The sequence below is a fragment of the Vulpes lagopus genome, chromosome 7, assembly GCF_018345385.1.
Source record: "Vulpes lagopus strain Blue_001 chromosome 7, ASM1834538v1, whole genome shotgun sequence".
NCBI classification, from domain to species: Eukaryota; Metazoa; Chordata; class Mammalia; order Carnivora; family Canidae; genus Vulpes; species Vulpes lagopus.
Window position 1 is genome coordinate 30308 of NC_054830.1, and position 13812 is coordinate 44119.

Here is a 13812-nt window from a genome sequence, read left to right on the forward strand (position 1 = left end):
GCCAGCACCACTGTCTGTCCTCAGGCCTGTAGCCCTGGGGTCTGCGTGAAGCACCGAGGCGCTCTCACGGCCAAGGCCAACCAGACCCTCTGCCACGACCCACTCACCTCCATCATCTTGTTTTCCCTGCTCCTTACTCATCGGCTGGCAAACCGCATTCAGAGGTTTCAACCATGGCTGTTTCCACTGTTTGGGCCCAAAGCATCACGGTGGCCTGGACACCTTCACGGTCACCACGCCAGGGAAGGGAGGGCGGCAGTGGGTGCCAACAGGGGCCCCAAATCGGTCGTTCCCACCTGCTCCTGATGCCCAGCTCCCGGTGGGGTCCGGCCCACACCCCCTTCACTGACACAGACACCCCTGCCTGAGCCTCGGTACGTCCTCCTCACGGGCAGCAAGGGCTCGGTCACTGCCGTCCTCTCTCCTGGGACGCCCAGGCTCCCCAGCCCCGGAGCAGCTTCACGGTGGCTTTCCCGATGCCTCTGGTGAAGCCAAGTGCCTGATGTCCAACATCTGGGCCCCACGGCGTCTGGGCCCCCTCCCCATCTGCAGTCCCGAAAGCAAGGTCACAGTGGCCCCGAGATCATCTCCATCCAGGCCCAGCACGGGGCTACGGGGCCGCGAGGCTGCGTCTCTGCCTCCTGGCACATTATCGTGCTAAGGCCCGGCCAGAACAGGCGAATGGAGAAACACAGCTTCTGGAGACAAATACAACTTTAACACTTAAAAATATGTAAACTGGGATCCCTGGGTGGCGCAGCGGTTTAGCGCCTGCCTTTGGCCCAGGGCGCGATCCTGGAGACCCCGGATCGAGTCCCACATCCCACATCGGGCTCCCAGTGCATGGAGCCTGCTTCTCCCTCTGCCTGTGTCTCTGCCTCTCTCTCTCTCTCTCTCTGTGACTATCATAAATAAATTAATAAAAATAAAATAAAATAAATCAAAATAAAAATATGTAAACTACTTTACACATATTTAATAAAAAAATCAAAGTCACTACACTGTCATTGTATGTTCTGCAGTCATCCCGCGGTGCCAAGCTCCGTGGGGCGACCAGCTCCGGAGGCCGGAGGCCTGACATCTCCTGGCGTGTCCCGGGCGCGGGACCCACCGTGCATGCCATGTTCACTCTCTCGGTTTTCCCCAATTACCGAAGGCTTTCCCTACACTAAGGTTTTTTTTTTTTAAGAATTTTTAAAAATTTATTTATTCATGACAGACACACAGAGAGAGGCAGAGACCCAGGCAGAGGGAGAAGCAGGCTCCATGCAGGGAGCCCAACGCGGGACTCGATCCCAGGTCTCCAGGATCACGCCCTGGGCTGACGGCAGGCGCTAAACCACTGAGCCACCCGGGCCGCCCTACACTAAGGTTTTGAACACATCTCCTTCCATTTTTTAAAAAAAGATTTTATTTATTTATTTGACAGAGAGACAGAAAGAGATCACAAGCAGGAGGAGGGACAGAAGGAGAAGCAGGAGCAGGGAGCTCCGCGCGGGGCGACCCCAGGACCCCGCGATCGTGACTTGAGCCGAAGGTAGAGGCTCAACCGGCTGAGCCAGCCAGGCGCCCCGTCTCCTTCCAGCAGTGAGCCTGCCCCTATTCTACTTTCCGGCCGTTCACGTCTGTGCATGTGGGCAGTGGGCATCCCGAGCCGAGTCCGAGGGGCTGCTCTGAGCCCCACGTGCATGCCCAGCGGGGACGCGTCAGGTCAAGGGATCTGCGGCTGCAGGAGTCTGCCAGGAACGCGGGGCGCGGCCGGACCTGGAGTCCCGGGGCCCCCACGTACGTCAGCTTAAGGTGGGCACTGCCGAGACGGGACGATCTGAGGGCAGGGCTCCGGTCAGCTGCGGGGAGAGTAGTCCCCGAGCAGAAAGGGGGATGAGGGGTCCAGCCCCCGGCCCACCGCCCAGGGGGGCTCCAGGCTCCCCAGCAGCGGACCTGGGCACAGCCCCGCTGCAGGCGAGGCCTCAGCCCCTGACAGTGCTCTTACCTGTAACTGAACTTGTGCCCAGGGTTTCCATGTGGGGGGGCCTGTGCCGGGGGGAGGGGGGCTCTCAGCAGAGGCCTCCCCACCGTGAGGGGAGAGCCAGGAAGGCACCTTTCCCCACTCTGGCTCAAACCCAGGGTGTCCCCAACCCCAGCCCTCCCCGGGGCACAGACAACTGCCAGAGCCTCCCGCAGCGCACGGGACCCTCGCCCCGAGCGCTGTGCCACGGGGCCGCTCCCCCTGCTGAGAGGAGCAGAGGAGGCCAGTGAGGCCTTGGCTGCCCTTGCACTGCCTTGTTGACTTCCAGGCCACAAACAGCAAGGCTTTCAGTTTCCAGACCCGATCCAGCATCCACGGGGCACGACCCCCCCAAGACAACACCAAGCAATTCTGGGACACCATCGGGGTGTCGGAGAACAAAACCCGGACAGTCTGGCCCAAAACAGAACCGGGTCGCACAGGTTAAGGACAAGGATGCCGTCAGCTGTCAGGGGCTGTCAGCGGTACTTCTGACCCATCGACGAGACCAGAGGTCCCCACGGCCTCCTCCTCATGGTCTCTGTCCGCGTGTGTGGGGTGGAGCTCAGGGGACTCCGGCCGTGATGCACGCGAGTCCACAGGCAGACGAGGACGTACGCGGGGTGAGGCGGGGCAGCATCCTCTCTCCGCGTTTCCCCACGACAGCACGGCCACCACCGCCACCAGCTGTCTGCGCCCGAGCTCAGCTGAGCCCCCGCCAGGAAGCGACCCCGCGTGGGAACAGCGCTCACAACGTAAGGAACACAGGCCGACACCACGCGTCGAGCAAACGCTCCGTTTTACTAAAAGTCCACATATACATTACACTTTACAAAAACAGCATCTATCTGGACCCCCAGGGCCCCCCTAATCCAACAAAGGGGGTTCTGAGGGCGCGGAGAACACGAGGCCCGTCTTCCAAACGCAAAGCAGCCACCAGCACGGGGCACTCGAGCCTGTGTGGAGCCCTCGTCGCCGCCCCAAGGGAGGGCCTGGGCACGGCCGGCACCCAGCTGGACCCACAGACGTCCCTCAGGAAGAGGAGACCGGGTACCCGTAGTGGTTGCGGTCAGTCTCACCCAGGGTCAGCGTCAGGGACAGGCTAGGCTTCCGGCCCAGCTCCTCCTCCTCCAGGCAGCGCTGCGGGGGCCGGGACTTGAAGAAGTCAGAGACGTAGCGAACCTAGGGGGGAAGGCGAGAGCTGCCGGGGGCTGGGGACTGGCACCCCCCCCACCCCGGGGAAGGCAGGGGGGTGAGGAAGGGGCTCTGGGGGGGAAGACCCGCGCAGGGAGAAGGACGAGGGTCCCAGGGCAGTGGGCGGTGCGGGGAAGGTCAAGCCCAGGAGCTCACGGTGAGGCCGGCCACCAGTGCCCCCTGCAGGAGGCCAACCAGGACATCACTCCAGTGGTGCTTGTGGTCAGACACGCGGGTGTAGCCCACATAGAGCGCAAAGGCCAGCAGGAAGAACTGCACCGTGGGCCGCAGAAGCCGGGCCCACTTCCAGCAGAGCCGCGCCTGCACGTACAGCTGCGGGCCAGAGGGCGGCGGTGAGCCCGGGAGCCGGCTGGGCTCACCCCACACCCAGGCACACACGGGAGCTGAGGCCACGAACAGGAGCCAGTAGGCCCGGGGCCTTCGGCTCCCAGGAGCACACCAGTCAGCCCGATCCATCACCACCTCCGCCCACCCCTCTACGGAAGGAGAGACTGAGGCCCAGAGAAGGCAGCGACTCGGCCGGTCCCAAAGCGAACCGTAGGAACAAGACTCACCGCCAAGAACATCATGCAGTACATCCCAAAGGAGGAGTGTCCGGAATAGAAGGACAGCCTGAGAAAGGAGAGGCCAGGCGTCAGGAGGGCTGCACAGAGAAGACAGCGCAGGGCCCAGGCTCGGAGGTGCGGAAGCTCAGTCCCACCTCTGCTCCCCTCCCACTGTGTGGCCCGTAGTCTGGGACCCAGCACGGGGGTGGGTTGTGGGGAAACACAGCCCCTCCTCATTTCTCTGACCACACAACAGAAAGTCTCCAAGTGGGGCTCACGGCCTTTAGCACAAATGTCGTAGGGCCACCAAACAACCAGCGCACACACCTGTGTCCGGCAAACAGGTACCACCACATGTCAGGGTTATCTCCCATCTGTGGTACTTGAGGCAAGAAGTAAATTCAAGTTTTAGCAAAAAGCACATCAGTGGACAAGAGAACGTGGCAGACTAAGAAGCTCCAAAGGGCCAGCCCTCCTGAAGAGACATGGAACCCACGGGTAGGAACAGAGCCTGACTGACGAAGGCCACACGGACCAAGAGCAGAACCGACCTCTCTGCACAACTGTGCTTACTTGTTTGGACCCGGTGTGCGGAGCTGGACCCCACCCTCCCGGCGCTGAGCAGCTAGCTGGGGCAGTGCTCTGAAACACGTATAGCCAACACTTGTCCCTGCCGTCCGGGGAGATGCACAGCGGCTGAAGCCCGAGAAGGAAGCCCTTCGCTCTCACCTCGCCTGCCCGTCAGGTGCGCACAACGCACAGGAAGCCCAAGCGAGCACCGAGGCAGGGCCCCAACATGGCGCACAGAGCCCACCTGTAACCCCAAGAGCTTTCTCCTGGAGCCTGGTGTCTGAGAAAATCTCCACCGACCCACTAGTCATCAGAAAGAACTTCACAACCACACATGACAAAGAATACAAGATTTACAAAACTAGTGCAGAAAGGCCGCTAACCAATCAACAACCGCAACAAACACCAACAACAATCCCTGGGGCAGGGAGTTCAATCCGATTCCCAGAGTTGCTGCACTACAATATGAAAAATGCCCGGTTTTCAACCAAATTAGTACTAGGCAGGCTGGGAAAAGTGTGGCCAAGGCACAGGGGGAAAAAATCTAGTAAGAGAAGCTGTCCCCGCGGACATGCAGGCGCCAGACTTGCTGGACAAGGACTTTTCAACAGCCGTTTAAAATCTGTCCAAAGGGGCAGCCTTGGTGGCTCAGCAGTTTAGCACCTGCCTTCAGCCCAGGGTGTGATCCTGGAGACCCGGGATCAAGTCCCACATTGGGCTCCCTGCATGGAGCCTGCTTCTCCCTCTGCCTGTGTCTCTGCCTCTCTCTCCTCTCTGTGTATTCTCATGAATAAATAAATAAAATCTTAAAAAAAAAAAATCTGTCCAAAGAGCTAAGCGATGTCTCACTAGAGAATACTGACGGAGACAGAGATCATCTAAAGGAACCAGACAGAGACGTTCTGGAGCTGAATCTGAAATGCACGATCACCAGCAGATCTGAGCAGGCAAAGTGCAAGCACGGACACAAGTCAACAGAGATGATCCAACCGGAGGAGCAGAGAGTAAAGGGAAGGGAGGACCAGAGGTGGGCACAGAGCCAGAGCAGTCACCTGCACAGTAGGAGCCCAGAGGGAGCCCAGAGGGGAGGGGCAGGCAGGGCCACAGACAGTGTCTGCAGAAATAACAGCTGAACACCTCCCTAATCCTATCGAAAACTTAATCGACACCCCAAAGCAGCTTGATGAGCTCTAGCAGGAGAAACTCAGACACGGTGTAATCAACCTGCCAAAGGACCGCCAGGGAGAATCGTGCAAGCAGCGACAGGAGACCCCTCCTGGACGAGGGCCCTCGGTACGATTAGCAGCCGGTTTCGCATCAGAAGCCTTGGAAGCCAGAGGCAGTGGGATGACACATTCAAAGGAACCAAGAATCCCACACCTGGCAAAGTTATCCCCTAAAAACGAAGGAGAAACTAAGACATTCCCAGATACGCAAAAAGTGAGATTTCACTGCTCAAACACCTGCCTTCTAAGAAATTCCAAAAGGGAGTCTTTCCAGGAACACGAAAGGTACCAGACAGCAAGTCAAATCCACACAACGACCTGAGAGACACCAGCAAGGCAATTACACAATACGAACTTCTGCACTGAAGTACCTGTGGCTTAGGATTCCTGGGTTTTCTGATAATTTTTTTGAACTGCATATACAGGAATGAACGTTGGCTAGATTTACTGTCGTGATCATTTCAAGGCAAATACAAATGCCAAGTCATTATATTGTGCACCTAAAATTAATACAGTGGTATAGGCCAATTATCCCTCAATTTTTTAAAAGATTTTATTTATTCATTCATGAAAGACACAGACAGAGAGAGAGAGAGAGAGAGAGAGAAGCAGAGACACAGGCAGAGGGAGAGGCAGGCTCCATGCAGGGAGCCTGATGTGGGGCTCGATCCCGGGACCCCAGGATCATGCCCTGGGCCAAGGCAGGTGCTAAACCACTGAGCCACCGGGGCTGCCCTATACCTCAATTTTTAAAAAATTGCATAAAACAGGGACACCCGGGTAGCTCAGCAGTTTAGCGCCTGCTTTCGGTCCAGGGCGTGGTCCTAGCACCCCGGGATCAAGTCCTGCGTCGGGCTCCCTACATGGGGCCCACTTCTCCCTCTGCCTGTGTCTCTGCCTCTCTCTCTCTGTCTCTATGAATAAATAATTAAAGTCTTAAAAAATAGCAATTATAAATCTAAGTTGTTGAACATAAAATGTATAAAAATATAATTTGTGAAAATAATCTCATAAGGGCACCACATGGCCATAAACTCTTAGCACGGTCAACAACTAACAAAAGGCGGCAGTACGGAAGAAACGCAAAGGTCAGCATAAAAACAGAAAATATGCAGAAAACAGCAAAACAGCAGAAAGCCTTCCTTGATCCATAGTTACAATGAATGGCCGCGGGGTGGGGGGAGCCAGGGGGGCAGGGGCCAGGAGTGGGGCTGAGGGGGGAAGAGCCGGGTGGGCACCGACTGGGTAATGATGATTAATACACATGGAGCTTCTTTCTGGGGCGATGAAAATATTCTGGAATAAGACGGTGGGATGGCCGCACAACTTTGTGAATTACTAAAAATCAATGAATTGTACACGTTAAAATAGCGAAATTCGTGAATTTTAGCTGTGTGAATTTTATTTCAATCTTTTAAAAAGGAAAATAAGAATGGCAATGGAGTTTATCACAGAGTGAGAGCACAGAGCAGAAGCGGGACAGAGGGCTCAGCCCCTGCACCCGCGCCCTCTCATCTGCAGGACCCAGGCCCGCAGCCACCCCCCACCCACCTCGGGCCTCACCCCACCTCAGCCTCTGCTCAGTGAGGGAATCGCCTCCTCAACCTTCTCCGCAGCTCGCTCTTCAGTGTCCAGCTCCTGAGGGTCCCGCTCCAGGGCCCCCTCCTCCCCCAGGGGTGGGGAGCGGGAAGATGCGGCTTGGGGCCCCCGCATGACCCCGAGTGGGGGCTGCTGGCCCGGCACCCACCTGGACTCGGTGACGTTAGCGGGGCTTCCCCTGCACACCTTCTCCACCTGCACGTACAGCGAGCAGTTGACACGGCTCCAGTCAGGGTCGCACACCGCCAGGAAGTTGGGGCGCAGCCGGCCGATCATGTACTTGGCCAGATCCGTCAGAGACTGACTCACCGCAGCCCCGAACAGGAAGGTCCCCAGCACCTTGTAGACGGCGGCCACGTAGTTGTTGAAGTCGGAGCGGGAGTAGAGGCGGTCAGTGTACACCAGGTAGGCCTCCCCGGCCGAGACCTGCAGAGGGGACAGCTCAGGGCCGCGGGGGGCTCCGGGTGCAGGGTTCCCGCCCTCGGGTCGGCTGGGGTCCCTGGGGTCCCGGGAACTCCAGAGCACCCGGCAGCCCGCCCGCCCGCCCACCCTGGCCAGCCTTACAAGGACAACGGTGGCCGTGATGGTGACCCCGGCCATGAGCCCGTGTGTGATGGTGTCTGGACGGTACGGGTACCGGATGGAGTCGTCCCCGCAGTAGAACCCTCGCTTGTACGGGGCGTTCACAAGTGTCAGGATGGCGAAAGGCAGAGAGGCTGGGGGCAGGGGAGAGAAGCCAGTGGCCGGGTGCCCCCCACCGCCCCGCACTGACCTGACAGCCAGCAGGAGCCTTCCCCACGGCAAATGGGGGGGCGCTGCCCCATTAAAACCCCTCGCGGTTCCCCATCACCCTCAGACGAACACCAGACCTTTCCGGGCCCGCCGTAAGCCCCCCGCATCTCCCACCCCCCGCTTCCCTCCAGCCCCCTTTCTGCTCCTGAACAAACTCCACAAGCACCACCCCCGGCACCTGGCACGCGTCCTCACTGCCCGACACGTCTCTGCCTAACTGCCCTCCAGCCTGCGCGCCGTCCAGCCTTTCACGGACGACATGTGTTCTCCAGGTCCCCGGTGCTCTACGTATTTATGCAGAGTGTGACGCTCCTCACCGAGCACGGGAGGGGGGTGCCATATGCTCAAGGTTGTCCCCGGGGCCTTCCCAGGGCTTGGCCTGGGCAGGTGGTCGATAAGCATCTTTGAAAAAAAGGGGGGCGCCTGGGAGGCTCAGCGGGTGAAGCACCCGCCCTCAGCTCAGGTCCTGATCCCAGGGTCCTGGGACGCGCTCCCGCGTCTCCAGGAGCCACAAGTTCTGGCAGGAAAATGAAAGGCTCTGGGGTCCTAGGGCCCTGCTGAGCTGAGAGTGACAGCCACACGCAGAGCGCCCTTTGCCCTCAGCAGGGCAGGTGACAAGCCTAAAAGGGTGTGACTCTTCTGAGGCCTGAATACCACAGGAGGCCGCGGCAAGGCCAGTTCCTCCTCCCAGGGGACCAAGTGTAGAGCGGAGTCTGGGGACGCAGAGGGCTGCCCGCGGAGCTGGGAGGGTTGGGGTGAAGAATCCCGAGCAAACAGCAACGGGGTCAGGGATGCTGTGGGGCTGTCAGGTAGGGCACACACAGACGGTGCTTGCGGGGACTGAGGAAGTTCAGGGCGGGCGGGGAGGAGCACCGGGCAGGGGCAGTGGCGGTGCCAGGGTGTAGAGGTGGGCCGGGCCTGCAAAGCGGCCGGGCTGGGGCCGGTGCCAGGGCACAGAGGAGGGTCCCCAGAAGGCTGATCGTGCTGCCCATGAGGCGGGGGACACCCGTTTGGAGCTGTTTCCGTAGGGTCCCTCAGCTGCTGAGCGAGGGCCAGGGTGGAGGTGGGGGGGGGGCTCCAGGTTGGGGGGGGCCAGGCCAGAATATGCTGAGCCATCGGCTCAAGCCTCATCCTGCAGCTGCGCAGGGTGCCTGGGCGCCCAGGTCGGCCTCCCTGCTCCTGTCCCCCGCACCTCTCTCGGGGGCTCAGTCACCCTGAGCTGGAACCGGAGCTCCCAGCATGGAACCGGGGCCTCTGCGCCTGGGCTCTGGCTCCGGCCCTCGCAGCGGGCACCCGTGCAACCTCCCTGCCTTTGCATCACCCCCACAATACACCGTGTTGTCCTCGGTGCTGCCTCGTCACCCGAGGAAAGTCAACTGCTTCTGCGCTGAAGCCTCAAGAATGGGAGCCGTGGGCCTGGCCTCAGCACCCCGCGCCAGGGGCTGCGCCCACTGGGTCTCCGCTGGCCTGCGGGTGCTGTGTGAGCCCAGCAGGTGCCTGGACCTCTCTGGTCTGCAGCCGCACCTCCCCGGGGCTTGGTGGGGGAGGCTTGATTACGGGCAATGTCCCTTGTGCCTGGCCCGCAGCAGGTGCCACACGGAGGTTTGAATGTAAGGGACAGTTGCTCGGTAGAGGGCTGGGCTGGGCTGGCACGGGCACCCCCGCCGCGGGGTCCGGCTGGCAGGAGGCTCCCGGAAGGCCTGGCCCGGGGCGGAGCACAGCACGGGAACCCCGGGGGGGGGCGGTGCAGGCCCCCTCCCCTCCCCACTCGGCCTCTGTCGCCGGGACCCCGGGGCGGGGGGCGGGGCCCTGGGCCCTGGGGCGCCCCTCCCCCAGCCCGGCCCGCACATCCGCCCGGCAGGTTTGGGCCGCCCGACGCCCGCGGCCCCGCCTCCTCGTCCCCCCACCGGGGCCGGGTTCGAATCCCGCCGCCCCCCGCGGATGAGCGCCCCGGGGAGGGGGTCCGGGTCCCCGCGCGAGGAGCCCCGCCCGCCCCCGCCGCCGCGCCCCGGGCCGCGCTTACCGACCAGCACGCACAGCACGTCGAGCAGCACGAAGACCCAGCGGCGCCCCATGCCGCCCGCCCGCGACCCCCGACGCCCGTCCCAGCGCGTCCCGTCGCGCCCCGGCCAGGCCGCGGGGTCACATGGCCGCGGAGCCAGGCCCTGCCAGGGCGGGGCGGGGCGGGGCGGGGCGCGGAGGGCGGGCGGGCGGGAGGGCGGACTCTGCCCCCGCCCGCCCCGGCCCGGCCCGGCCCCGCAGCGGGGAGGGGGGAGGGGGAGGGGGCAGGGGAGAAGGGGGAGGGGCCGCGGAGGGGGAGGGGAGCGGGGAGCCCGGAGGGGTCATGTCTCCACCCCCAGGCTGAGGGCCAGGGCCCCCGCCCCGCTGAGTCGGAGAAGGGGCCGAGCAAGAGGGAGGGCCCCCTCCCCTCCCCCCTTCCCCTCCCCTCCCCCCCTCCCCCTCCCCTCCCGCCTCCCCCCCTTCCCCCTCCCCTCCCCGGGGGAGCTCGTCCTCGGCCGGTGGGAGCGGCCCTGCGGGGGCGCCTCTGGGCACCTGGGTCGGGAGGCGGGACAGGACACAGGCCCAGCGCCTCCTCCTGGGCCGCGGCCCTCCCATGCGGGGCTCCCCCTGCCCGGCCTCCCCCAGGCTGCGCACCCGCACACCCGCTGTCCCAGCAGGAGCCAAGGGGGTGGGGGAGGAGTCGCCCCCCAGCTGGAAGGTCTGTGCCCCGCGCACACCCCCCACCCCACCCCGCGGGTCCTGGGAGCGCCCAGGCCGGGAGAACTGAGGCCCTGGCACGGGCACTGGACCCTGGGCTGACACCACCAGCCCTGCCCTGACCTGGCAGGACACAGGATAGCAGGGACTGTCCCTCCTCCAAGGTCACAGCAGGGGAAGATGCCGAGCTGGGACTCAACCCAGGGGCCTGGCCCAGGGCCCGCTCCCTCAACCTCTTAAGACACGTTCACTGCCCCAGTGCCTCCAACGACCCTGAAACAGGAGGATTCTGAGCCCTTCCTAGAGATGAGGGGGTCAGATCCAGAGACAGGTGGCCCTTCGCCAAGGTCAGGCCGCTGGGGCTTCAGCTCGGCCCCACTGACACTTGCAGGGTGCAGGGGTTCCAGGAGGGAGCCGGGCTGGGAGTCAGGGGACAGGGCACAGCGGATCAGGGGCTCTGTGACGCCTGCAGTGGGAGGCGGGATGTCCGGGACCAGCTCCCGAGTGCTCCAGACAACGTTCCCCCCGCTGAGCAGCCCCCAGACACCTCCACACACACACTCAAAATAACCCAGCCCACCCCCAGGACATGACAAAGTCCAGCATGGAAACTCCAGGACCCAGATTTTCCGGCCACGGTGTGGCGGAGAGATGGTGTGGGAGGCACAGCCCTAGCACCCCCCCCTTGCCAACCGCACCCGCCAAGGAGTTGGGGGCGGCGGGAGGTTGCACATCCTTAAAAAAAAACACAGCTTCCTCCTGCCGCAGGAGTCACTGGACTCCCTCGAGGCGGAGGCGGCAGGAGACTCAGCTTTACTCCCGGGCTGGAGGGTTTTTCCAGTCTGGCCGGGGGTGGGGCTGCCGCAGGGTCCAGTTTCAGGCTCAGTTGGATCCAGCATTTCTCCCACTCCAGCCGGGCGCTGCTCACTGGCTTTCTGGCCGCCACTCGGAGCAGGACCCCAGGGGAAGCAGGTCCCAGGCTTCAGCTCCCTCCGTCCATCCGTTCACTCACTCGTGCAGCCCGGAATGGATCGTGGGTTCTTTGAGAATTGCCTGATGAGTGACATGCGGACGGCATCCGGGACACATAAATGTCACCTGACCGTATTCCTGAACTTTCCTCACTTTAAGCTCAAGGTGACCACCCACCCTCAGTTAAAGTAGAGAATGTGAAAGGCTGCACTGGAGTCAACAGGGCTTCCTTACAGAGCACCTACTGTGTGCTGGGCGGGGAGATGGCCGGGGGCAGCCCGCCGAGGGGACGTGGCATGATGCGGGGCGGGGGGGCTGCGGCTGGGCCCCGGGTCTCCAGGGGAGGCTCCTGTGGGCAGAGACCCTGGGTGGGAAGCAGCGCCGCCTGTTTAGCTGGGAGAAGCGTGGCCGGAGCAACAGTGTGGCCACCTGCCCTCCCCCACTGACCTCAATCTCACCCTGTCCCTAAATACCCGGGCAGGGTCAGGATTAAACTCTAAAGAGGACAGCAAGGATTAGGATTGGGGTCAGGGCTCCTGCGTCTGCTGGCTGGGGTCCCCCACATTTCAGGGAGTCTTCACACTTGGAGTCTGCTTTAACCCTTTACAGAGCACGCCTGAGGCTGGCGAGGCCTGCTCCTGGGAGCCAGACCCCGAGAGCTCCTCCTGCACCTGCAGGGGCAGACTGAGCCCCCGGCCGGTCCCCTGGACACCAGGGTTAGGGTTAGTCCCCTAGATCCACCAGGGAGTGGAGCTCAGGGCTCAGAGGCATTAGTTCCCGTCCACCTGATGGGCTCCCGGTGCCTTTGTCTCCAATACAGTGAAGACTGGGGAGAGATGCGTGGGAGGGGGGCAGACAGCGCCTGGCACACAGTAGGTGCCCGAGTGCAGCATTCTTGGCGCTTTCTGTACTTCCCTGAGGGCTAAGTTCCAGCCCCACGTGGGTGTAAAGATTACTTAGAAGTCTACTCCTGGGGCTCAGAGAGGCCACACTGGGAGTTCTTGGGGCTTTATCCCCTGCTCAGGGTCCTGGAGTCGGCCTGCTGCCTCGGTCTCTCCACCTGCATGTCCCTGGGAGGGTACCTCCGCCCTGAGGTTGTACTCAACTGCCTGACCGGGAGCCCAACTCAGGGAGCACCGCTGGAGGGTTAAGGGGCCATGAAACGGTGGAGCAGGCAGGCACTTGGGGTCCCCTTCAGGTCACAATGTAGCATCAGTGAATTCCGGATCCACGCAGGCCACCAACTGCCCCCACACGTCATGTCCACGGCCTCCTTTAAGCTCTGGCACCGTTCCTGTGTCTGCTTATCATCCCCGTCCCCCGCCCTGAGCTCCAGGGCCAGCGGCCAGCACCCAGCAGGCACGCAGTCGACGTGGACTGAAGGAAACACGGCCTAGTGATCAGGAAGGATTGCACACCCACAGCCTGAGGTTGTCAGGCGACCACTGCTCCAGGGCCCCCCAGCCCAGGAGTCGTGGCCAGAGTGCGTGAGCTGCTTACTTCTCCACGGAGAGGGCTCCCCCTGCTGCACCCCCCAACCAGCACTGCCCCATAGCGACTCCCAGCCAGTCTCCCCAAAGCCCAAGTCCACTCCTGCGACCTCCCAACACCCTTGCATTCCTGGCCAAGAGGGTGCGAGACTTGCCAGTCCCCGGTTCAGTCCCAGGCACAACACAGACGTGGTAACGAGTCTCCTTCAAGGGCTCCTGCGGGAGCTCCTGGGGAGATGCGCACTCCCGCAGGGACCACACGACAAGGTTCCCACACAGCCCGGCCGGGCCTGCGTGCGTCCACACCCACGCGACGAAAATGACTCGTTCGGATACAACAAGCGACACTGGAGACGCAGGGACCCGGGATCCAGGGGAAAACAGTTCACAGAAGCGTCTCTGGAAATGAGCGCCGGCAGAAACAGTGAAGATTCAGGTAACGGTTACAAAAAGGTTAATTTCTACAGGAAAAGGTAGAAAATGAAGAATTTCAGAAAAGAAATGGAAAAAGCCAAGTACAAATACTAGAACCAGAGCATACACGGTGTGACTTCAAGGGCACAGGGACCGGCCCACCCGGGGCGCAACAGCCGCTCAGGGCTCCCGGGAGGGCGGCACCCAGGTCGCGCAGCTGGACACTGGGGTGCAGCGGAGACGTCGGGCAACGGCGGCCTCGC

The 13812-nt window shown here is 62.0% G+C and overlaps 1 protein-coding gene across 1 annotated transcript; it reads right to left on the reverse strand.

Moving 5' to 3' along the window:
- Positions 1-2790: 2790 nt before the first annotated feature.
- On the reverse strand, positions 2791-10136 carry PLPP2 (phospholipid phosphatase 2). The gene is made up of 6 exons (XM_041762003.1): positions 9979-10136; positions 7728-7879; positions 7312-7589; positions 3778-3835; positions 3359-3535; positions 2791-3190 (listed from the first exon to the last, which is right to left on the reverse strand). Exons 1-6 carry the CDS (start codon positions 10028-10030, stop codon positions 3041-3043), a joined length of 867 nt encoding a protein of 288 aa, XP_041617937.1. The 5' UTR covers positions 10031-10136; the 3' UTR covers positions 2791-3040.
- Between the last annotated feature and the right edge of the window lie 3676 nt (positions 10137-13812).

Bases quoted from the DNA above. Each gene is read 5' to 3' on its own strand.
- PLPP2 (XM_041762003.1), bottom strand. From the start codon at position 10,030: ATGGGGCGCCGCTGGGTCTTCGTGCTGCTCGACGTGCTGTGCGTGCTG. The intron at 3,836-7,311 runs GTGGGTGCCGGG...CTCCTTTCTCAG, and splicing joins GCTAACGTCACCGAGTCCAG to GCTGTCCTTCTATTCCGGAC. The intron at 3,536-3,777 runs GTGAGTCTTGTT...TCTGGCCCGCAG, and splicing joins ACTGCATGATGTTCTTGGCG to CTGTACGTGCAGGCGCGGCT.